General features: G+C 37.4%; 1 protein-coding gene across 1 annotated transcript in view; it reads left to right on the top strand.

Moving 5' to 3' along the window:
* The window catches only part of ANTXR2 (ANTXR cell adhesion molecule 2), a 178,920-nt gene that overhangs the window by 89,443 nt on the left and 63,227 nt on the right, over window positions 1-26,250 (top strand). Inside the window, exons 13-16 of the mRNA XM_055433967.2 lie at window positions 7,136-7,180; window positions 8,068-8,160; window positions 14,366-14,533; window positions 14,823-14,903. Of these exons, the coding sequence (XP_055289942.1) occupies window positions 7,136-7,180; window positions 8,068-8,160; window positions 14,366-14,533; window positions 14,823-14,903 (387 nt within the window). The remainder of the gene's footprint in view (window positions 1-7,135; window positions 7,181-8,067; window positions 8,161-14,365; window positions 14,534-14,822; window positions 14,904-26,250) is intronic.

Here is a 26,250-nt window from a genome sequence, read left to right as displayed (position 1 = left end):
TTATGGCATAGCATTATGAAAATGAAAGAAATATAGAGTGTGTGGCATATGCCAGCACCAATAAATTGTGATTATTGTTAATAGTATTAACAGCACACAGATGAGCCTTGGGTCTGTTTCAGTTTCTGAAAGTTCTGTTATTTGTTGTGGTGGTGGTTGTGTCTCTTAATCTACAAGGTCAAGTTTTTATTTATGCAGAGTTTTAAGGGTTTTTTTTTCCCATTGTTAACAATGTAGAAAGTACACTTGCCAGGATTTAAAAATCAATTTAAATTTATGATAAGTCATGCAATTAGTCATACATACAATTAATTACACATTATTGGAAAAACAAACCCTAATGTTCTTTTCTGAAATAAGGTGAATACAAATACATGTAGACATATGGCTTACTTAATTATGTAAAGGCATAGAAGCAAAAGACCTGTTGGAAATATTGTGATACATATTTTGTCTTTATCATTCTACCAGAATTTTCAGTTTGGGAAGGACCTCTGGTGAATCAGATTTATTTCCCAGATGAAGAAACTTAGCATGGTCTTATATTGTCCCATCTATCTTTGAGTTCATTAGCTCTTGGACTTTATTGGTCAAAAGAAATATTTGATACTTCATTTACTTTGGAACTAGCAATATTTTATTTTCATGGAAATCTTTATCAGTTATCATTTGCATCTTTTTTCTCTAAATTTAGAGGTTGGCTATGAGCCTTTGCAAACATTCTCAACTAGTTCCTTCAACTCACTTTCAATCATGTTTTTAGTATCTGTTGTTTTCTCAGCACTTTATTAGGCACCGTGATATTTTTAAAGAGGGAGAGATGATAATGCCCCTAAGAAATCAACACTTCTGAGGGGTAGTTGAAAAATTCCGAAATAAACATATAAACCCAGATTGATGAAGCATGAATGGTTCAACTGGGCTATAATGTTTATATTGTTAAAAGTTTTAAAGTTTCTAGATAATGGAATGGAAATTTGGTAGACTACTCTATGAAGCATGGAAGGGACTTAATATGGAAATGGTCATTTTATTGGGGGTAGCAAAGGGGTCTTCAGTCAATCTGGAGTTCAGTTCAGTTGCTCAGTCGTGTCCGACTCTTTGCGACCCCATGAATCACAGCACGCCAGGCCTCCCTGTCCATCACCAACTCCCAGAATTCACTCAAACTCATGTCCACCAAGTTGGTGATGCCATCCAGCCATCTCATTCTCTGTTGTCCCCTTCTCCTCCTGCCCCCAATCCCTCCCAGCATCAGAGTCTTTTCCACTGAGTCAACTCTTTGCATGAGGTGGTTTGTAGATTGAGTGTTAGGGCTGAATTGAGGGCCATGCTAAGGCATTTGAACCATCACAGTGCAGGAGGACTCATGCACTGAAAAAGGACTTTTTGTTTTCCGAGTTGTGGCTTATGATAACAGATAAAGAGTCTCTGAGAAAGAAGGTAAAAATGCCTGTCATTATTATCCTGTTGTGAGGTTGTCAGCAGCGGTCAGATGAGGATTTTAAATTGAAACTTGATTTGCCCATATCCATGCTAAAACTCGATGCTGTGCAGGATAATGAGCATGATAAATATGACATAACAAAAGAGCTGTTATGGAGGTGGATGTTCAGTAATTCTCAAGGGGATATAGGCGGCACTAGTGTAAAGAATCTGCCTGCCAATGCATGAGACATAAGAGATGCAGGTTGCATCCCTGGGTTGGGAAAATCACCTGGAGGAGGGCATGACAACCTACTCCAGTATTTTTGTCTGGAGAATCCCAAGGACAGAGGAGCCTGGTGGGCTACAGTCCATAGAGTCACAGAACTGAAGCAACTGAGCACGCACGTGCACATAGTTTAATATAGGATTGGGGATACTATTTCAGTTCTCAGAAATTCGTATACCAGTACAAGATGCACATGTGGTAACCAGAGTAAGTTTAAAATCCTCACAAGGAAATGAAAATGAGTACCGTATATTAGACTTAGACTTAGTGGAATGAAGGAGGTACCTTAGCCTCTTCCTAGTGAAAGAACTCTGGAGCACTTTATGATAATTTGCAAAACTGAGTAGAAGCATGATGTATAAGGTTCTTCCAAAAATGCAGTAATTCCTTGATTTCAGTTGTGGTCACTGGAACATTTGATCCATTTTGACTAGAGAAATGATCAATTAAGCTCCTATTGCAGTCAGTTAAGCTTCTTGAGAGTCCCTTGAACTGCAGAAGATCAAACCAGTCAATTCTAAAGGAAATCAACCCTGAATATTCATTATAAGGACTGAAGCTGAAGCTCAAATATTTTGGCCCCCTGATGTGAAGAACTGACTCACTGGAAAAGACCCTGACGCTGGGAAAGATTGAAGTCAAGAGGAGAAGAGGGCAGCGGAGGATGAGATGATTAAATAGCAGCACCGACTTAATGGACACGAATCTAAGCAAACTCTGGGAGATGGTGAAGGACAGAGGAGCAGTCCATGGGGTTGCAAAGAGTTGGACACAGCTTAGAGACTGAACAGCAGGCAACAACAAGCTTAGAAAAATATTGACCTGGCTGCATAGATTAGAATGAAGGATGAGTTAGAGATAGAGAAGCAAGTTGCATGTATAATTTCCGTTCCGTTCCTTTGCTCAGTCGTGTCCGACTCTTTGCGACCCCATGGACTGTAGCCTACCAGGCTTCTCTGTCCATGGGATTCTCCAGGCAAGAATACTGGAGTGGGTTACCGTTTCCTTCTCCAGGGGATCTTCCCCACCCAGGGATCGAACCCTGGTCTCCCACATTGGAGGCAGACGCTTTAACCTCTGAGCCACCAGGGAAGCTTGTGGGGGCTTCCCAAGTGGCTCTAGTGGTAAAGAACCTGCCTGCCAGTGCAGGAGACATAATGAGACACCAGTTCGATCCCTGTGTCGGGAAAATCCTCTGGAGGAGAGCATGGCAATCCACTACAGTATTCTTGTTTGGAGAATCACACAGACAGAGGAGCCTGGCAGGCTGCCGTTCAAGGTTTGCAAAGAGTTGGACACGACTAAAGCGACTTTGCACACACACACACGCAAAGTATGTAGACGTTAATGCCAGAATAAAGCTATGGTAATTATAGATCAATCCTAATTTTCAATATGTTATTAATTAAAATGCATGGAATGAAGGTGAGGACTGCCAGGGGTACATCTGTTTTTCTTGAGTACCATGCCTTTAATTAATGGCTTGGCCACACTTAAAATGCTATTTATCAGTTCTAGAATACACACTTTGAGATATTGTACAAATGAATAAATACTAAAGAAACTGACCAAGATCACCCAATATCTTAGACCGTTACATGAAAAGGATTGTGAGGTTTAGCTCTCAGATGATATATGGTTAGTATTCAAAAACAGGAAACCCTCCCTTTTGGAATTAAAAATAGTTGTCTCTCTGTGTGTGTATACATTTCACACTGTAGGATCAGGGCTAAAAAGTGGAAACGACGAAGAGGGAGGCTTTGGCTTCATTTAGGGGAAATTTTTTCAAATGATGTGGGTTCCTTGCCAGTGGAATGAATTGCTTAGTGAAGTAGTGAATTTCTCTTTATTGCAGGAATTCAGAGAGAGTTGGATGACAACTAGGTGGGGATTTTTCAGAATAGTGAAGTTCTGGTTGGATGCATTGGGGAAGTTGAAAAATATTGTACTAGATATTTTTAAGGTCCAAAGACTCTCAAGTTCATGATTTTAGGTAGTAATAATGGGAATGGATGTGACTGTTGGATTATAAAGAAAGCTGAGCACCGAATAATTAATACTTTTGAACTGTGGTGTTGGAGAAGACTCTTGAGAGTCCCTTGGACTGCAAGGAGATCCAACCAGTCCATTCTAAAGGAGATCAATCCTGGGTGTTCATTGGAAGGACTGATGCTGAAGCTGAAGCTCCAATACTTTGACCACTTGATGCAAAGAAATGACTCATTGGAAAAGACCCTGATGCTGGGAAAGATTGAAGGCGGGAGGAGAAGGGAATGACAGAGGATGCGATGGTTGGATGGCGTCACCGACTCAATGGACATGAGTCTGAGTAAGCTCCGAGAGTTGGTGATGGACAGGGAGGCCTGGCGTGCTGCAGTCCTTGGCGTTGCAGAGTTGGACACGCCTGAGTGACTGAGCTGAACTGAACTGAATGGGAAAGGAATGTAAAGAACCCTTCCTTCTCTGTTGTCTCCCTCTCCTCCTGCCCGCCCTCCTTCCTTTCCCCCTCCTTCCTTCCCCCTCTCTTCTCTCCTTCCCTTTCCTCCTTCCTGCCTTTCTTCCCTCCTTCCTTCCTCCTTCTCTCTTCTTCCATCTTGTTGTCTCTTCCTGCCTTACTCCTTTTTCTCTCTTTCTGACTTCCTTTCTTCCCTTCTTTTCTGCTGGACACTTGGCTAAGTTCTGGGAATATAACTAGGAACAAAGCAGACATAAAATTCATCCTCACAGAAGTTACAGTGTTTTGGATTTGGATAAAATTATCAATTGTGATCAATGCTAGGGGAGAACAAACAGGCATCCGTGCATACTAAGGAAATCTGAACTACTTTGAGAAGACTGGGGAATTCATGGTGGGGAAAGAAGAGGAAAAGTTAGGAACGTGGGGACAAAAAGAGAGACAGACACACACATACACACTGCAGAGACTGGAATATTTCAAAAAGTCTTTTGGACTTGGTAAGTGATTTGGTGAAGTCATTCAGAGGTGAGAATAAATTATAGATTATGAGAAAATTTTGAGGCTGCAATTTTAAAGAAAATGATTTACTTGAAAGAAACAGGGAAGACAGGAAGAAGAATAAGCTTTTAAATGAAGGTAATTAGGTTGGTTTTGACTCTGTTGAGTGAGAAATATTGACTGATGTGGTTTTCATTTATTTTGGACATGCACGTTGATAATGACTTGTGTGCTTCTTTTTTTTTTTTGATTTGCCATACTTTTATTTATTTTCTAGATTACTGTTATTTTATTTTTTAATTTTGTTTTATTGAAGTATAAGTGCTTTACAGTGTTGTGCTAGTTTCTGCTGTACAGCAAAGTGAATCAGCTCTATGTACACATATACCCCCTTTCTCTTGAGCTTCCCTTCCACCCTCCACTCCCATCCCACCCTGTAGGCCATCACAGAGCAATGAGCTTAGCTCCCTGTGCAGTTTCCCATTAGCTCTCTATTTTACACATGCTAGTTATATACATCAGTGCCACTCTCTCAGTTCTTCCCACTCTCTCCTTTCCCCTCTCCTTGTCCAGGTATCCATTTCCTACATTTGTATCTCTGTTCCTGCCCTGCCAATAAGTTGAGTGCTTCCTTTTTATGAAGGAAATGCATCTGTAGCATAATAACCTTTGTCTTATTTTACTACAGTATTATTTTAAATCTTTATCCTCTCGGCATTTATTTCTGGGCTAAATCTCAAAATTCACAGATTTCTATCGTTCAATATTACCAAAGAGAACTGGAATTTTATGTTTATTGATAAAATGAACTTGGATAATAAAAGGGTTAAGTAAAAATAACAACATTTCTTATAGCATTCAAATGCTACGATGAATTAGTTTGAGATTCAATCAGATTAAATTACTGTCCAGTTATAGCCATGTAATTGTTGTTACTGCCTGTTTTTTTTCTTCCTGAGATTTAGATCTAAACCAAAATTAGAATGATAAAAGTAATATACATAAAAAGATTATGAGTCTGTTCTCTAAATATTTTTAAAAAACTTTTCATTATGGAAAATTTCAAACATATGCAAAGAGAAAGAGTAAAATAATGAATCCTCCATGTCTTCTTCACACAGCTTCAATGATTCTCAATTATGCCTAATCTTATTTCATCTGTAACCCTATTCACTTCCCACCTCAAATTATTTTGGTGAAAATATCAGTATTATATCATTAACCTGGAAGTGATTCGGTATATATCTTTAAAATATAAGCAGTCTATAAAAAATATATTCAGGGATAGTTAGGGAGTTTGGGATGGACCATGTACGCACTGTTATATTTAAATTGGATAACCAAAAAGGACTTACTGTATAGCACATGGAACTCTCCTCAATGTTATGTGGCAGCCTGGATGGGAGGAGAGTTTGGGGGAAAATGGATACATGTATATGCATGATTGAGTCCCTTCACTGTTCACCTGAAACTATTATAACATTGTTTGTTAGTTGGCTATACCCCAATACAAAATAAAAAGTGTAAAAAATAAATAAAAACATATTCATGATAATAGGAAGATACTGGTACAGTAAAAGCTTTGATGATATTCATTTTCAAAGCTACTCTTTTAAAATTTTAAGCATCTAATAACAGAATTGAAACATTTGACCTTAAATTAAGTGAAGCAGTAATATTTTCAAATTTTTTCTTCTTAGTATACAGACTTGGATGTGTACCCAAATTATCAGAAGCCATTGGCACTTGGTCAGTCATTTTCTATCAGGATGGTATGAAAGTCCAGACATCCCAATACCTGTGAAGATCATTTAAATCAGATTTCAGTCTATATTCCTCTCACATAAAGAAATAACCATATCAGACTTCATGAAATAATATACTGAGTAATGATTCACAGGAAAGGAATCTTAGCTAAGAGGTTGATTTGTTTCTAGAAAAAAAAAAAAAGGTGGGGAAAGAGAGTATGTTCATTTCCCTTATCTCATCCAATGCAAGCTGATTTTTATATCATCAATTTGAAAAGAATCGGTGAATCACAGCAGGAAGACTTTGCTAGTAAATACCCTCTCCATTTGAGGGAACAAGCTGTAATCTAGTGAAAAATGTTTGCATAATTAACATTAGAAGAAACACCTAGTGAAAGGTATTTGACAGTTTTCTTGTCACCTGAAAAATGAAGCTATAATGTGTCTATATCATAAAGATAAAATGAGTGAATGTGCTGGTTGGTTAGCTAGTTAGTTAAAAAAAAAAACTACTAGTAGTTGCTAGTAAGTCAAAAGCTAGTTAAAAAACCCAGTTTCAAAGGCAATAGGGGCATAAGTATTGAGAAGCTAAGTTGATCAGGGATATCTTTGGCACCACCACAGTATTTTACTAATCTAATTATTTTTATACATTCTTTTTGTCTCCTCACGATGCCACTGAAGTTCCTACATTTAATTTTTTTTTTTTTGGTATAGGTTATCAAGGATCCTCCTCCACCACCACCTTCTGCACCGAAAGAGGTAAATGAGTGCTTAATAAGTGGTGTGGGTATTTTTTTTTTTTTTTAAGATATTATGCCCAGATATGATCAATTACGTTGTTGTTAGGTAACTCTGATATATTATTGACTTTTGAGTTTATGAAAGTCATTTGTTATTTTTCAAACCTTGTGGTTTCTCTTATGTGTTAGAAGATGGGACCTTCATACATTGATAAACACAGACTGCCCATCAGGAGCAACAGTACATAGAAATTTAATTTACTTTTTATACCAATATATGAATAATTTTTACTTACCTTGGAAGATCCAAGCTTGCAGTTTAAAGATATTATTACTTTCTTCAAAATTATTATTACTTTTATATTGTTGCTATATGCTGTATTACCATACTATTACTGTAGTATATATTAAATATTATATTACTAGTATATACTAGTAATATTGTGTTAGCAAGAAGAAACATGGCATTGTGCATTTTCAGAACTTCTCAACTACCTTTTTAGTACCAATTTTGCAGGGTTCAAATTTACACATATGTTGAGACTTTAAACGATCATTAAAATGTGGTCCTAATTTTAATGTTTTATCTTTTTACATATGAAATGATGAATAAATCTGGAAAAAACAAATGAAGTTCATAATTAAGGAGCAACTTCTGGTAGCCTAGCAAAATAAGGTAGATTCCATGAATTGTGGAATGAAAGGAGCCCTTAAATTCTGTAGAACTTCACTTGAAATTTATACAAATAAGCAGAAGTACATACAGACGTGCTATGTGTAATTTTTACTATTTTCTTCCATATCAGTGGTATTATTCAGAAAAATATCTAAATGTGAGCCAGTTCTGACTAAGTAACATTTTAAGAAATTAATTAAACACATTTTTAAAAACTTGTATCTGAATAGGAGGAAGAAGAACCTCTGCCTACCAAGAAATGGCCAACCGTGGATGCTTCCTATTATGGCGGTCGAGGTGTTGGAGGAATTAAAAGAATGGAGGTTGGTATATCTTAAAAAAAATAGAAGCTGCTAATCTGGAATATATATTTTTAGAACTATTAAGCAAGGAGATCAATCCTGGGTGTTCATTGGAAGGACTGCTGCTGAAGCTGAAACTCCAATACTTTGGCCACCTCATGCGACGAGTTGACTCAATGGAAGAGAGTCTGATGCTGGGAGGGATTGGGGGTGGGACGAGACGGGGATGACAGAGAATGAGATGGCTGGATGGCATCACCAGCTCGATGGACATGAGTTTGACTGAACTCCGGGAGTTGGTGATGGACAGGGAGGCCTGGCGTGCTGTGATTCATGGGATTGCAAAGAGTCTGACACGACTGAGCGACTGAACTGAAGTGAAGCCTTGGAAACTACTTTTCACAGCTCAATTTCCTAATACTATCCAGTTTTTCTTAACATGTGGTAGTTTTTTGGGCAGTTTTTTTCCATGGAATAATTCTAGCCATTTCAAAATTGTGCAAGAACTGACTTCATTCGCCAATGGATTGCATTGATAAGATGACTGAATTCTAAAGGGCAAAACAAAATTAGGGATATTCCTCACTGTTTTGGAAAAAATGACTACAGAGAACATTAACTTTGAAGAAGCCAACTACTTCTTTGTAACAATGCTTGTCTTTGAAAAGATTCAGTAGTTAAGTACTGTTTGGGGAGAAAAAAATGTTAAAATATTCAGTAGAGTGGATATGACCCTATCACAAATGTAGAGGAGGTACCTTTAAGACTTTTAAAAATAGGTTTTAGTTGCCACTTATGAATTATCATAATTAATATTAAATATAATTTATAGAATGTATTAAATTTTTAGACTGGCAAAAAGTACGGATTAAAATAGAACTTAAATATTATATCTTAAACATCAAACGAAGTCTTCTTATCACCACAGACATATTTTTCAATGTGATGGAATAATTAATAATAAGCAAGTCCTGTCAGCCCTGACCCCTTAACAGTGGCAGAGATAAGCCAGCCTTCCACCCAAGGGAGCAGTTGGAGGGATTTTGTCATTGATATCATGGCTTTATTATTAAACACAGATCCTGGCAAAGCGTGTATATAAGAAAATGTATGTAGGGGGAAAAGAGTTAGACAGGAATTAGCACAACATATTGGTAGTTTTCCTTGAATGGAGTGATTTTCAATGTGTGTTATGTATTTCTCTGCTTGTTCATGCCCTATTTGACAGAGAGCATGTACTAATTTATATCAGAATAATAAGCCTAATTCCATTTTGAAATCCACACATATAAAATACCACATGACAGTGGTGTTCAGATACATTGCATGTGTGCTCAGTTGCTCAGTTGTGTCCAACTCTTTGTGACCCTATGGACTGTAGCCCGCCGGGCAACTCTGTCTATGGGATTCTCCAGGCAATAGTACTGAAGTAGGTAGCCACTCCCTTCTCCGGGGAATCTTCTCAACCCAGTGATGAAATCCAGGTCTCCTGCATTGCAGGTGGTCCTTTATCATCTGAGCCACCTGGTGTATTTGTTCTTACTGAAAACACGAGGAATTGTGGCAGACTTTTGTTACTCCAGTATTCTAGTATTACACGAATGTACTAGAATATATATGAGCTCCTGAATGGGTTCCAAGTTAAAAGGCATATTATTGGAATATGATCAGGAAAGCCATGGGGCCATGAGCATCTTTGAGTAACTCACATTTCAAATTTTAAGAGTTATTGACTCTTTTATTTAAAATTTAGTTGAATTGAAATTTATTTGTGTTTTAGTTTTGACTTAATATGAAATTACATTGTGCTTCCTTTTTAGCTGAAGAAAATTTATGAGAAGGACTCACTGTTAATAAATCAGAGTCCATTTTAGTCATAGATAATGTTTTTAAAGTTTTTTCTTTAATGTGGACCATTTTGAAAGTCTTTATTAAATTTGTTCAATTTGTTTTACATTTTGGTTTTTCGAAACAATATTGTTTGTTTCTATTTTACATTTTGGTTTTTTTGGCTGCAAGGCATTTGGGATCTTAACTTCCCAGACCAGGGATCAAATCCGCTCCCCCTGCATTGGAAGGCAAAGTCTTAACCAATGGACCACTGGGGAAGTTCCCTAACCATGGATAATTTTGGTTACATTTTATGGACTACTCCATCAGTGAGGTGGAAATAAGGATGGGAATGATGAAAAATATGAGCAAGTAAATATGGGCATCACAAAGGGGAAACACAATATGTAAAAATGCACAATAAAAATATACTGAGAATTAAGCACCATTAGACTTTTGGAAGGAAAGTTATGACCAACCTTGATAGTATATTAAAAAGCAGAGACATTACTTTGCCAACAAAGGTCCGTCCAGTCAAGGCTATGGTTTTTCCCGTGGTCATGTATGGATGTGAGAGTTGGACTGTGAATAAAGCTCATCGCCGAAGAATTGATGCTTTTGAACTGTGGTGTTGGAGAAGACTCTTGAGAGTCCCTTGTACTGCAAGGAGATCCAACCAGTCCATTCTAAGGGAGATCAATCCTGGGTGTTCATTGGAAGGACTGATGCTAAAGCTGAAACTGCAATACTTTGGCCACCTCATGCGACAAGCTGACTCACTGGAAAAGACTCTGATGCTAGGAAAGGTTGGGGGCGGGAGGAGAAGGGGACGACAGAGAATGAGATGACTGGATGGCATCACTGACTCTGTGGACATGAGTTTGAGTGAACTCCGGGAGTTGGTGATGGACAGGGAGGCCTGGCGTGCTGTGCTTCATGGAGTGGCAAAGAGTCGGACACGACTGAGCGACTGAACTGAACTGAACTGAGACTTTTTCAAGCATGAATTTATTTAAACTTGGAGAGAAGAAATAGAAACCATACCTTGTTTTAAAATCATGCCTATTCAAATCTGGAAAGTATTTTCCTTAAAAAAAATATGTTAAAGGGAAAGTAAATGGAATTATAGAAATCATGGTACATCTGAATTAAAAAATAAGTCTTTGTAACTAAATGTTATTTTAAGCCAGTATAGGAATTTTAGTAGAAAGTCTTTCTTCCTTCTCCTTTACATTAAATGTTTAAACACTATGGTAATGGCTATTTGCAGAAAGCTGGAGCTGACCTGATGTTAATAACAGCTGTTAGCACAACTGATCCACAGTACCTGATGACTTCACATGTGTGTTTCTGGCAGTTCAGCAGGAAACTGTTTTTGTTTCTTTTCTCAGTTCTGAAATTGCTCCTTTATGATACAACCTCTGAATATGCTCAGGAATTATGGAATTTCATTTTTTATCATGAAAACCAAATAGAATCAGAAACATTTAGTTATCAAACTTGCACTTTTTTTAAAAATAGTCATAAGTCAGATATGAGATCCAACCAATCCATCCTGAAGGAGACCAGTCCTGGGTGTTCATTGGAAGGACTGCTGCTGAGACTGAAACTCCAATACTTTGGCTACCTCATGGGAAGAGTTGACTCACTGGAAAAGACCCTGATGCGGGGAGGTATTGGGGGCAGGAGGAGAAGGGTACGACAGAGGATGAGATGGCTGGATGGCATCACTGACTTGATGCACATGAGTTTGGGTGAACTCCGGGAGTTGGTGATGGACAGGGAGGCCTGGCATGCTGCGATTCATGGGGTCGCAAAGAGTCAGACACGACTGAGCGACTAAACTGAACTGATGTCAGATGTATCAATTTTGTTAAGGATGCCTTTAGCAATCTGTTCCTGTTATTCTTATATCCTTTTTGGCTATCTCAGTGTGGTCAAAGTAAAATATTAAATTATACATATAAGTGTGTATATATATATTTAATTGTTTTTAAGAGTTTAAGGAAAACTCTATATAGTGTTTCCTAGCTTTAGAATTTGAAGTTGAGTGAGAATTGATTGTGCTGTTGTTTGTGGTGATGGTGCTAATGATGAAACAGCTATGATGAACTGAGAATAATGGATTTATGTGATGCATTTATTTTAGACCTCAGCAACTACAATTGGGGCTTTCCTGGTGGCTCAGAGGTAAAGAGCCTCTCCTGCCAGTGCAGGAGATACGGGTTCAATCTCTGGCTCGGGAAGATTCCCTGGAGAAGGAAACAGCAACCCACTCCAGTATTCTTGCCTGGAAAATCCCATGGACAGAGGAGCTTGGCAGGCTACAATCCATGGGTGGCAAAAGAATTGGATGCAATTTAGTGACTAAACAACAGCAACAACAATTATATATTGGGTTGGCCAAAAAGTTCATTCAGTTTTTTCTATAAGATGTTGTAAAATGGACTTTTCCACTAACCTAGTATCATACATTTAGTTGTTTAATAGTTGAGTCCTTAGAAATGCCATGTTGGGTGAGAACTCAAGTTCAACTATCTTTGTGTTCTTTGTCTGAGAATGGTGCCAATGTTATTTAGAGGAGGGATACGATCACTGTTACCTCTGTGATACCAACTGTGACTGCTGCACTAGTTAAAATCTAAGTTAAAAATTATAACTTCTGAATGATCCTAAATTTTACCTACTTACACTTCTACTCCGAATTACTTCTCTATGTTATGATACTATTTGACTATGTATCTTATTTTGTTTTTTTTTTGTTTTTCCCTTAAAATTGAGACTTTACAACTGCAGGAGATGGGTCCTGGTTTTAGAATTTTTTAGTTCAATTTAAATATATCTAAAGATTTTTAAAGTTTTAATTAATCTAGGCAAAGACACTGATTTGAAAGAGAAGGTCATTTCTCTGGAAAGAACGCCAACTATCTAGCTCTAAAGGTTTAATGGTGTTTAAAACAATTTTAACAACCTCATAAAGAACATTCTAGTACCACTGATCACACTGAAAGATACAGATACATTTTAATGACTCAACAGGGTCCACTTGAAATTGAAAACCTATTCTAAAATTGTAGTTAAAAAAAGGTAAAAACATCTAAGTAAGCCTTATCAAAAAGCTATGAATAGATCTTTCTATGAACAGTAATCATCTGTATTCCTGTCCACTAATTCAGGTCATTAAAATGCTTTTAAAAAGCTTATTAATCATTTTTTCTTTGTCGAAATTACTTAACAATGGTGAGTCACTCTGTGCCCAGGACAGGCCTTCCTGTTTCTTTTTAGAGCTTCACTTATCTTTGTCTTCTTTGGTAACATCCTTGCTTTTTAGACTTCTCTGCTGATCTTGGATGAACAAAACCTTCCTTCAGGGGCCGCATCCTCTTCACATGCCCACACTTGAAAAAAATTTGGCTCAGATTTAGCCAATTTTCATTGAAAAAAAAACATCATTTGACCTTGCAGTTCTTTTCAGTGGCCAGGGTTTTCAGAGAAAGGAATTCCCCCAAATTTGTGGAAATCTCTGCTGTCTTTGAATCCTTCTCTTCAGAGTCTTTTCAGATTTGTCTTCCTTAATGAAAAAATGTATATGTCAAATAACCATATCCATCTGAGCAGAGGAACTGAAGACTGAGAGCTGCTTTACAAAGTTGAGCTTTAAAAAGTGAAGATAAAATATACATAATTATTTTTACTTCCAAAGGCGAAAGTTTAATCATAATTTTGTCCTTAGTCAAACTTGATGGAAACTTTGGAAGGAGAAATTAACTCCTTTTATAAAATGCATTTGTAAAATTGGAACCTAGTTGAAACATCTTGTCCACTTCAGACTAACATGTTCAAATCCCTGTCTTGCTACTTACCGTGTGGCTTTGGGCTCATCATGTAAGCTCTCTGTATCTTTGTTTCCTCCGTGGGAAGCAAAAAACACAGTATCTACCTCATAGCATGCTTTGTATGGATTAAATGCAGCTTGGCACATGATAATTATTATTCAGTAAATGCTAATTATCGTCATCGTTACCATCTATTTCAACCATTGTCATCAGTATATAGGGGTGTGTGTTTAGCTAGAAGGAGAACATACCTAGAGAACAGAATTACACATTTCCCTTGTAAAATACAAATTAACTCCTTATTTGAAACAATGGGGAAATGGTTATATTAAATTTAATTGATGCCAAATTTTTATAAAGGGTCTTTATTTCTAGGATCTTGATATTAAATACATAAGGAGTGGTGAAAAACCTGGTAAATCTCAGAAGAAGAGGAATTTGGAGTTAGGTTACCTACTCATCTTTTGACTCTGAGGTGGTGAGCCAAGAACCAGCTGAACAAGAGTCTCTTCTCCTAGGCCACTGTATGTCTGATAGCAATATTTCCCTTTGTTTTAAAGGTTCGTTGGGGTGATAAAGGATCTACAGAAGAAGGTGCAAGGCTAGAGAAAGCCAAAAATGCTGTGGTAACCCTTCCTGAAGAACCAGAGGAACCCATCAGACCCAGACCACCACGATCCAAACCCACACACCAGCCTCCTCAGACAAAGTGGTACACGCCGATTAAGGTGACTGTTCAAACTTTGTGGGATTTAACTGCAACTTCCTAAAGTGTAATCCTTTTAGTCGCCCTGAAGGAGGACCAAGGTATATCAAATAGCAGACATTCAATTTACCTTCTAACAACTGAATCATTTCTCAGCAACTAGGAACTCCGTTTTTGTTATTTATTCATTTCATTTATGAAAGAAATGAGAGTAGAGGAAACGACTATATCTTCTTCGTTTTAGCTCATTTGTCTAGCAAGCAGAGGTTGAGTGCGTTTCCCAGAGATTTACAGTTCATGTTTCCCTTTAGGGCCGGCTGGATGCGCTCTGGGCTTTGTTACGGAGGCAGTATGACCGCGTTTCCTTGATGCGACCTCAGGAAGGAGATGAGGTTTGTACCTGGGGTGTGTTGGGAAAAAGCTCGATTATTCTTTTAAGGATGAAATAATTGATGAGATTAATATTTTCAGTGCCAAGCCATATTTAGTGTTATATGATTCTAGCATGGTGTTTAAACTATCAAAATATCTAAATATTAAGATTTTACTTCTATGAGATGGAGATAATTTTAAAAACATCTGAGTTCAACCATTTAGAAAACCAATTTGAGGAAGTATTCCTGGAATATTCCCAACAGATCGTTTACCCTTTGCTATGACCATAGGTAGAGAGAATTAGGTGGTTTGTGAAGCAGGCTCTTTCATTACCAAACCACTGTGGTTAATACAAAGTTGTTGTATTTAATGAAGTTTGTGCCTCTGTTTAAATTAATGCATAATCTAGAGTTCTGCTTCTCAAACAACATATAACAATGTTCAATATACTAGACTTTCACTTTATAGGTTTTAAAATTGTTTTCATGCATCATCTTAGTTTTCTGTACCCCAACTTAGACATTAATTTTCAACGTTTTAAGTGTTGGGTATAGTGGTAGCACTGAAGATGTCTTAGCAAAAACAAGAGAGTGGTTCCAACACTCTTGTCCATAACCTTCTATATTCCTTTAATTCTCATGATTAAAATTTAGTTTTGTGGTCTTTTCTCATTTGTACTAATTTTGACTTAATTCAATAATTTATAGATTATAAATATGCACAAGTAATAGCATCTGGTAATATTGGGAATACAGATGATAACTTTTGCCCTTAAGAAATCTAAACTTTGGGAGACACACAAAAATAAAATTTATTCCAGAACATGATCTAAGCCATATATAGATAAGCATAAAGTACTCTTGAGTACATGGAGGAAGAGACATTAACTCTTCCTGGAGGAATCTGGGAATGTTTCATCAAAAATAGAGGCCTGCTAGCTTTGAAAATGCATAAAGTTTCATCAGGTGGAGCTAGGTGGAATGAGTATTTCCACAGATGAAGCATCATGAGCAGAATCTCTGAGGTAGCCAAGAACAGTGATGTGTGGATTAAAAGATAGTCTGGGGGTTGGGGATTCAAGCCAGAATGATGAATTGGGAATAGAAGAAATCTTTGAGTTTGGATAAATCGATACATTTGTGCTTCTGAATGATGCATTATAATCATTCTTTGATTAATTCAAACAAATATCTATCTAATGTCTAAAATGTACCAAACACTTTATTAGATACTAAGTAAATCTAACGTTCTTCTTAGATTATAGTGCTAGAATAGTATACATGTTGCCCCAGCAGGTTAAAGTATCATTTATTTTTCCATGATTGCAGAATAATGCTTTCATTATTTTGACCAAAATTTCCTTTTTTTTTGAGAATTTGCTCATTCTTCTGTCTGATATGATCCTAGAACCTTTATCCTAACTCTTGAGGTTAAATTGTTTTAAAACTCAGAATTTTTCAAATTTTGTGAATCTGATACAGTCCATATATCTGCTTATATACTGTGGAAAGCATCATCTCCTGAGCTCAGTGTTGAGACATTCTACTACAGAAATATTGATTAGTACAGGTGTTCATTGGAAGGACTGATGCTAAAGCTGAAACTCCAATACTTTGGCCACCTCATGTGACGAGTTGACTCACTGGAAAAGTCTCTGATGCTGGGAAAGGTTGGGGGCGGGAGGAGAAGGGGACGACCAAGAATGAGATGGCTGGATGGCATCACCAACTCTGTGGACATGAGTTTGAGTGAACTCTGGGAGTTGGTGATGGACAGGGAGGCCTGGTGTGCTGTGATCATGGGGTCGCGGAGAGTCGGACACGACTGAGCGACTGAACTGAACTGAACTGAACAGGAGCATAGTAATAGACCATAAATACTCTCCAGTTAGTTCAGGTCAGTTTTTTTCTTCCAAATGTATTTTAGTGACACAGTTAACAAAACTTTAAGATTTTAAAGATTTTGTATTTAAAAAATATAGACAAAAGATAGTAAACTTTTATTGTTTCCCAGTTTTTTGTTTACCACTTTTTTCACTCTTCACCTATGTATGTGATTTATGATTTTTAAATTTGTTTTTGTTTAAATACAGGACTTTAAACTTAGTAAATATCAATTGTTGGTTAAGTTAATTGATTTGCTTTTCCATCAGATATATATTATGATTCTATGTGTGTCTGACACAGTCTGGTTTAATCTTTATTCATAATACCTATTCTTGATGGCTTTGCTGCTTCCAAAATTTTGTCAACTGCAAATTTTTGTCACTTAGATCAAGTTCAGTGGGGTACTCCATGAGCACCTTCCACACAGATTGACACTCCACACTGTTAATTGAAATGAATATGGTAAAGGTAGAAGCCCACCAATAGCATTAACTCAGTTTACCATCTTATTCATAAGGATATTTAATAAATTTTATTAGTTTTCTGTATTTAAGGTATAATGTATATTTATGTATTCCCCCATTCAACCGAATCAGTGATGCAAAATTATTTGGTCCTGGAAATCAAGTAATTGTGACATGATTTTTTTCTTACTTTTAATTCTTGCTGTGATCTTTTATAATATTTATTATTTTTTTAGACTAGGGTTTGATGTCAGACCTGTAGTTTACAGCATATAACTTTTTCCCTTTAGACAGCCTGGGAAATCTTTGCCCTCCCCCCTTTTTATTTCTCATTTCCCCATTTTTCATGTTTCACAAAGATTATTAAGAATATCTGAGTTTCTTTCAATTTTGTATCATCTACCAGGTTCTTCTTATTTGATAGAGTTAATTCCAATATTAACTTCCCATCCTCCATATGCTGATGTCTTAGTTTATGAATTTCTTATACACTATGCTAATTTTCTTTCTGGCTTCTTAATTGCTCTATTCTTTTCCTCATGAGCATAGTAAATACTGTTATTGATAAGGCCAACTCATGGGACTTTGGTACTTGTGCCCCAAAGAATCTGCATCAAACATAGGACACTTAGTAAATGTTTGGTGGGTTTTATTTTGAAAAACTTTACAGTGACTGGAATACATCAAATATTATTATCCAAAAAGTAATATTTAATTATTTCTCTAAATAAAATTGTTTGCATGGTACATAGCATAATCTGTGCTGATATGCCAGCATCCCACAAATTTTATTTTTAAAAAAGATCATATAATATTTTTTAAATTCCAGTACTTTTCTTTTGCTTTAGAATAGCTTTCATTTGAGAAACTTAATTTACCTAGTAATAAATTAAGGACCCAGAGGTAGGAGGAAAATACGTGATATAGAACATATTTGGCACAGCTAATTTTTGTGTATGATAGTAAGATAGGATGCTTTGCTTCTATAATTACCTACGCAGGAGAAGACCATGGCTCACTGTAACCTTCTATTTATTGTGGCTAGTTAGGTAAGCTCTCAAAAATTAAACTGTCTGAACTCCAAGATTTTTATCAACTTAGTTTATATAGATATGGTTTATCTCATAGGATTACATGGAGTAGAGGAAAATTTAAATTTAGAAGACAAGGATGTCTAAGTAGCAGTGTCCTCTAATTTTCTGCCTATTCTTTGTTTTGGATTTCCTAGAGAAGCTGGGGCATAATCACTGAATGGGAAAATTAGTCTTGGAAGGTTTTTTTTTTGACACATTTAGATAGCTAGATTTACCTATGACTAGGCTTCGCCAGCATAAGGAAGGATAAAATTTTATCTTCAACTTGACTCCCCTGAAACCAATCAGTACTTGATAAAACTAAGTTAAAATACAGATCTCTGACTACTCAGACAACTCATGAAAGATTTCTTAAATATGTGTGTACTACATATATAGTATATATAGGTATATATATGTATCAATATTGATTCCCACTACAAAGATTTGTCTCTGCCTATCAAATGGTTCATTGGAATATATGTCATTAGCTGTTCAAGGCCATTTCTTTATAAGAAAAACTTAATCTTATCAACAAACAAACTGGTGAATAAATTTTGCAAATAATTTTGTGAATTTTCTGTGCTTGTAAAGGCTTGAGTGTGTTTACCTTTGACTGTGCTTCTTGTGAAATGTGTGCATAATGGTATAAGAGCTGTGTGTGTGTGTTTGTGTGTGTTTAAAGCAATTTTGCAGAGTTTAGGAGGACTTTTGGAAACATTTTCATTTCGTTGGGCATGGATGCAGTTTTGCTGTATATTGTCAAAAAACAAATGAGAACGCTTTCTCATTTCTCAATTTTAAAGAAAGGAATAGTCACGCTCTTTCTTTGGGGGGTGGGGGAAGACAACAAAACTGCTGAAGAGACAATAAAACACCATTGTTTTCAGATTGTGGCTTTTGGTTCCAAAATAACACCACATTGCTTTAGTCAACAGCGCGGTTTCCACCTCGAAAACCCATCCTGTCATGGGTTTATAAATTGTTTACTGCAGATTCTGCCTCTTGAGAGTCTGGTTTCATAAACACATCAGCGTCCATAGAACCAAGCCCGGAGTCACGCACGTTTCCCCGGCAAGGCCCGTCACGCTGAATTTCCAGCCAAATGGCTCTCCTTTCATGGCTCCGAGGCCGCAGCGGGCTCACTGGCAGCAGCCGCGGCCGAACTGAAGTCCTTGATCAAGTAACTGAAGTTGAGGCATCTCTTGTTCGGGCCCCGCGCTCCGGCTACCTGTGGGCGCCGCCAGCCATCGCCCGGCGGCGGGGCGGCGGGGCTGCGGGCGGCCCGGGGGCCGGGCTTTGAAGGCGGCCGCGGGGCCTCGGACTCATGAATGTTTCAGCGCGCGGGCGCGAGGTGCGGGCGGCGCGGCCAGGTGTGAGCTCGCAGCTTGTCGCCGACATCTGTTCGCCGCGGCGGCGGCGGCCTCCCCCGGCCCTCAGCGAGCGGCCGGATTGTCAGCCGAGGTAGTTGAGAGCGGCAGGACCGTTTTGGTCTCCCTCTCGCTGCCTGGAGGCCTGAAACACCAAAGGTAGGAGCAGGGGGTGGACACAGCTGCGCTCCCGAACTTGCCTTAGGCGCGAATAAAGAGATCTAATGCAGTTTGACTCCGTGGCGGTGGGGAGACGAGGACGGAAAGCCACTTCAGAGACAACTTAACGCGGCAACATCTGCCGCCAAGTTTCCAGGGAGTGACGGGGGACAGCAGGTACCGATCGAAGTCTCCACATAAACGGCCTCCGCGAAGCCGGGGACTCTTTTGAAGGGCCTCCATCAAACGGGCTGGGGTCTGCGGCAGGCGTGCGTTTGGTTTTCAAAGCGGTGTTTTGTTTTTGCCATAACAAGGTAATTTATAAATGATGCATTAGCAGGCGTTCTCTCTCTCTCTTTTTCTTTTTCTATTTGAAAAGAGAGAGAAGCAGCAAAGCAAAGAAGAAAGCGCATCCCTGGTTAGGGAGCTGTTCCACAAACCCAGTCAATCTCCAAGGAGCTTCTTGTCTGTCATCGAGGTTATGTTAACCTTCAGACCGTAGTCCCTCGTTCACCAGTAAGCAGACAGAAATTGAAACACGGCCAGAAAAGAATGCTGGTGGTAGTAACACCCGTGATGTATGCCCACTATGTCTTTGTTTTTTAAACTTAGGGCTTTTTATTACATGGAGATGAAAGAGAATTAGGTTTTCTTGCCAGATGTGTTTAAATTTTAGTATGACAAAATTGAGAATATTGCACTGACTTTAATTTTCTTCTCATTTATAAAGGCTGTGTAGCGATAGTTGGGTATTAAAAATCAAAAGTAAGATTAACATGTTAATGGAAGTGTTTTTTTCCCTTTTAAGGAAGTTTCCTCCTCTACCACCTAGGTTCAGCCGGAAAAAAATCTTAAGAATTTGTATAATTCGCAGAGAATATTGCAAAAACTTATAATTGTGCGCACATTATTGGCACAACAGATTCGTAAAAATATTAGTCTGACAAGTAAAACTCCGGGGTATGGTAAGGTAATAAGGATTCCATGGTAATATAAACTGTTATGGTCTAGTCAAGGCTATGGTTTTTCCCGTAGTCATGTATGGATGTGAGAGTTGGACTGTGAAGAAAGCTGATCGCCGAAGAATTGATGCTTTTGAACTGTGGTGCTGGAGAAGACTCTTGAGAGTCCCTTGGTCTGCAAGGAGATCCAACCAGTCCATTCTAAAGGAGATCAATCCTGGGTGTTCATTGGAAGGACTGATGCTAAAGCTGAAACTGCAATACTTTGGCCACCTCATGCGACGAGTTGACTCACTGAAAAAGACTCTGATGCTGGGAAGGATGGGGAGCAGGAGGAGACAGGGACGACAGAGAATGAGATGGCTGGATGGCATCACCGACTCAATGGACATGAGTTTGAGTGAACTCCGGGAGTTGGTGATGGACAGGGAGGCCTGGCGTGCTGTGCTTCATGGGGTGGCAAAGAGTCAGACACGACTGAGCGACTGAACTGAACTGAACTGAAAGTTGGGCCGCCACGAAGATAAAGGAGAGGAGCTCATCCAAAATGACTTTTGGAGTGAGGGCAGCCTGGGTGCAATGACCTGAGGAGAGATGCTAGCACTTGGCAAAGTTTTCATCAGTCGGTGGTGAAATAAGCAATATAGGTGCATAGTGAGTTTCCAGTTAAGTTTATTCCATGGAGAGGACTTCCATTAATTGTGCAGATATTTTCATTTTTAAAAATGATTGATGGTAACTGCTTAAAAAAAAAAGTTCATTATAACAGAACTCAGTGCTAGTCCTCTGATTTAAAAAAAAATCTACAGAAAAACCCTCCCACCAAAACCCAGTCTGAGAACATAGGTAGCACGGGTTTATTTAGAAGGCACCAGAGAAGCCTGAGAACCTCAGTGGCAGATGATTCGGGCTGGACCTCTGGCTTCCATCTCCAGATCTTGATTTAGGTTCAGTCCTTTGTCAGTCCTGCTTCTGAATTCTCGCGCTCCAAACTAATGGCCTCACCTCTTCAGCAGCAGCTTTTTCAAGGATTCTTACCCTCCCAAGAATCACTCTGAATGCGCGTGCTTACAAAGCAGCACTCTGTGCTATCAAACCACTTCATCTTCAGATTGAAGAAACATCTGGAAGGCAGCGATTTTAAATTCCGCATCACATTTGCAAGATGTAAACCACTTGTGGATGTTTGTGAGCAGATTGAAGCCTTCACTTAGACGATTTGATGTGTAAGATGTCTTCAGTGCTTGGAACTATGCTGCTAATAACTGCATTCTTAAACTTCGTTTTTGAATTTCACGTAAATTCCTTGTGTCATATAGCCAAACATAGATTTTAGGGACTGTACTTTAGCTTTGAGTCAGTCCTACTGAACACAAAATGCCCGCAATGCTTTCACTTTTCCCTTTTTATACTTAAAGAGTAGAGAAAAATATCATTTGCAAAAACTCTTAAGTGATTGCTTGGATTTTGTTTCCATAAGATCTGAAATTTTGTATGGTCTTCTAGGCCAAGTATGATGCAACAGCACTTAAAAAGAGTACCTATGTTGAAAAGATGTTTCTATCCTTTTTGTTACCACCAGTCTTTTCCCATTCTTACTATCTTTCTCTCTCTCTTTTTCTTTCCTTCAGAAAACAGCCTTGGTAGGCAGATTTATTTATTTAATCTTTTGGCTGTACCGCATGGCATGCATGAGGATCTTAATTCCCTGACTAGGAATTGAACTCCTGCCCCATGTACTGGCAGCATGGAGTCTTAACCACTGGACCATCAGGAAAGCCCCAGTTCTTATCACCTCTTGTCATTACATTTCAGGGCATCCTTAAAATACCATAAATATCCCACTTAAATTAGCAGAAACAACTTTGGCTTACACATATTTGAAAGACAAATTTTTACTAGAATAACTCATGTCGTGAACACGCCATTGTTACAGTTTCCCATCTGATTTATGCGTGTGTGCGGTATATGTGTGTGTATAATGTTTAATATAAATGTATGTGTATATATAATCCTACAGAACATATTTTTCAGTGTATATGTCTTTGACTAATGTCTGTTTCAGTGGAAAATAGCAAGTTCAGAAAATAGAGTGCTTTTTTGATACCATTTCATAGAAGGCAATGGCAAGCCACTCCAGTACTCTTGCCTGGAAAATCCCATGGATTGAGGGGCCTGGTAGGCTGCAGTCCGTGGGGTCGCTAAGGGTCGGACACGACTGAGCAACTTCACTTTCCCTTTTCACTTTCACACATTGGAGAAGGAAATGGCAACCCACTCCAGTGTTCTTGCCTGGAGAATCCCAGGGACGGGGGAGCCTGGTGGGCTGCCGTCTGTGGGGTCACACAGAGTCGGACACGACTGAAGTGACTTAGCAGCAGCAGTGGCAGCATAGTTTAAATAAAATTGTTCCTTAATTATGCATATAAGCTGGCGAAAGTGTTGACTCAGTTTGGTTGCCCAAAGTGAAAAACAGAATATGCAAATTTTAATCATTTAAATTACCAAAAAAGGTTTATTTTTTTCAACCAAAGTATAAGTAGAACTTAGATATTTAATTGGCTTTTTACCCCTCTGATCCAAAATGTATTTAGTGGCCTCATATATATGTTATATATTAATTTATAAATTTAGGTAGAGATATTTCTTGGTTAAAATTGATCAGCAACCTTTAGAAAATCACGAGACAAAAATTATTAAATTAATATAAATATCCTCTTGAATTAATGCCCTGAGTTTAAAAATAAGTCTCTCTCTCTGTTTTTTTTGTCACCAGTGAGCTTTGGCACACTAAAAGAATACTTTAAAAATATCAACCTTGTTAACATTGGTTCCATGGCCAAATACATTATTGTATTTGTAGGGAGGCTGGTCTTACTCCTCCACCGTCGTCTTCTGCTCCCTCTCTGGCCAAGTACATTATTTTCTTAGGCTCATATACAGTTTTGTTGTTAAGCACCTGGAGGACATTAATTAAATCATCCAATTGGGAGTAGAAATGTCAGCAAGGGTAGAATTTTAACCTTTCTTTTTCTGTGTTTAAAGTACTTTTTCTGTAGCCCTTATGTAATTTTAATTACAATAGATTAAGTTTATATTTATTTAAATGTCACCTGACAATTTCTGATAATTTACAGAAATTTATATTATTCTGTATATCTTAAATATTGCTTTCAATTTAGAGCTCAAAGGATATAGTACAATGAGGGGGAAAAGTACATTGTTTTGTAGACAGTTTATTACTTTAACTGAGAGCCTAATGATGGTGCCTTTATGTCTACCAGGCCCCCATTTATAAGTTCAGTTTAAGGAAACCTTTGTAACTCAGTTAAGGAAATTGGCTTGAGTAGGGAGCTTTCATTGTCCCCTTCTTTTAAAAATGAATTTATACTAATACATTGTATAAATGTATACTTTTAAGGAGAAATAAATTTTTGGCTAAATAGCTTTCATTTCTTTTTCTACTTCTAAATAAAACACTATAATTTTTATAATATACGTTTATAATCTAAGTAAATCATCTTTAAAATTGCTTCATATAATCTTATATTCTTCCCTAATTCCCCTCTGAATCAAATCACAGCCTCTAATGTATGAGGAATTTGAAACTGTTGTAAACTTTAAGGTAAAAAATAAAAAATGATTTACTATTCAGACTTTGCAAAAATTATGTTTAAGAATGCCAATGGCCATTTACTTTTTTTTACCATTTTTATTTATCTGACTTTGGATTAAAAATTAACTCCTTTTATTTCAAAGACTTATAAGAAATTTTTTTCTCCTAATGCTTTTCTTTTTTCAGTTAATGAAATTGGAACACTTTCCCATTTCAAAATAATTTTGTTCACTGATATACTTCGTATTTCTCACCCTAGAGAACTCTTTTCACTTAGAAAATAAGGGGGGAAAAGGTGGTTCTCGTTTTCTAAATTTTAGATTCCCATAATGTGTCTTCAAAAGCAGGTTAGTATATTGAAAATATATATACCTATATTTTTTTCATAATCCTGACCAGTATTAAGCACATTTTGGTTTGCAATCACACAGACATACATCATATCATATCATATTATATCCTATCTTGATTGACAGTAAATCTGTAAAATACACTTCAATAAAAAATTCAAATAGCACATCTATATACATAGTACATAGGTTAGAGGTCGAGAGTAAAGAATGATTACTCTCCAGTTATCTGTGCCTAACACTTTCATTTCTCTCCCTTCTCCTATCACCTAACATTGGTTGATTCCTACAGTTTAACCCTTGATCTTAAGTTTTCTTTCTTCCTGCTTTCTCTAGAGACCATGTCGATTTTCACTGCTTTGCTCTCATCACGATACACACAGGTTTAGACAGTTCTGGCCTCCTTTTTCCATTCCTCTTTCTTGTCTCTGAAAACGTGTATGAATTTTCCTCTTAAATGTTGTATTATTACCACGTTCTCTGTGTTTAACTGGATTAGCATATTCCTTATGTATGTTTTTCATATATTAACTTTATTTCCGTTATTCTAGCTACCCTTCCCCTGCTGCATCTAAGCTGAGGCTGAACAGATCTCATGGTTCCCACAATTCAGTGAGCAGAGACAAGACCTTAACTTATTCTGAGTATGATGTCTCATGCCAAAAAATCACAATATTACTCTATAATGTATACAAGGTAGTGATTGAATGAACAGAATTATGTGATTTAATGTCCCTTTTAGCTTTATTGTAATTGATTAAGATGAATTCTTGATGAATTTATGTAGTAAACTCTACTGATTCTTGAGAGATACATATTTTTATTTTGTGGAACTTAAAAAGGTTTTTGTAAGCAGGACTTACAATTTTACCTTCATGTTTCCACCCTGAAACTAAGCTACTGAGAAAATTATGACATCAGAGCAATTCTTAAATTTGACAAATATGAATTGTCTCTTATAATAGTATGACTGAGGATGCTGATACATAAAAATGCTATTTCTCTGGAGCTAAGGTTTATCATTTGGGGATGATGATTAATTTTTAATTCATAATTAAATCTGTTGAACATTTTCTGAGTTATAAGAGCATGACACAATTATTTCTCCTTAGGTTTAATTCTGAATAGATGAAGGCTTATAATTTTTATTAATTCTCTTTATTGGGATATGTTTATTATTTTCTTGCTTGCATTTGCATTCTTCTTGTTTTTTTTTTTTAAACAGATTTACTCTTTGTTACATATTTGATCCAAGAGAAATTTTCAGTGACTGGGATTCTTGTAAGATGTATGTTTATCCCAGTGAAATCATACATTATGATGTCAGTCTCTTGCATTATCATCTTCTGTGCAAGCGTACATGCGGCTTATGCTAGCTCTGAGTCTCATTAGTCCATTTTTTAGAAACACTGGCTCTTCTCAACAAAATGACCAGAAAGCTGACAACTGAACTCAGTCCCTACTCTCCAGAAGAAGCATGATGG

The sequence above is a fragment of the Moschus berezovskii genome, chromosome 5 (genome assembly GCF_049115385.1).
Source record: "Moschus berezovskii isolate FMDL1 chromosome 5, NW_MosBer_1.0, whole genome shotgun sequence".
Lineage (NCBI taxonomy): Eukaryota > Metazoa > Chordata > Mammalia > Artiodactyla > Moschidae > Moschus > Moschus berezovskii.
This window is presented reverse-complemented; position numbering and strand designations above follow the sequence as displayed.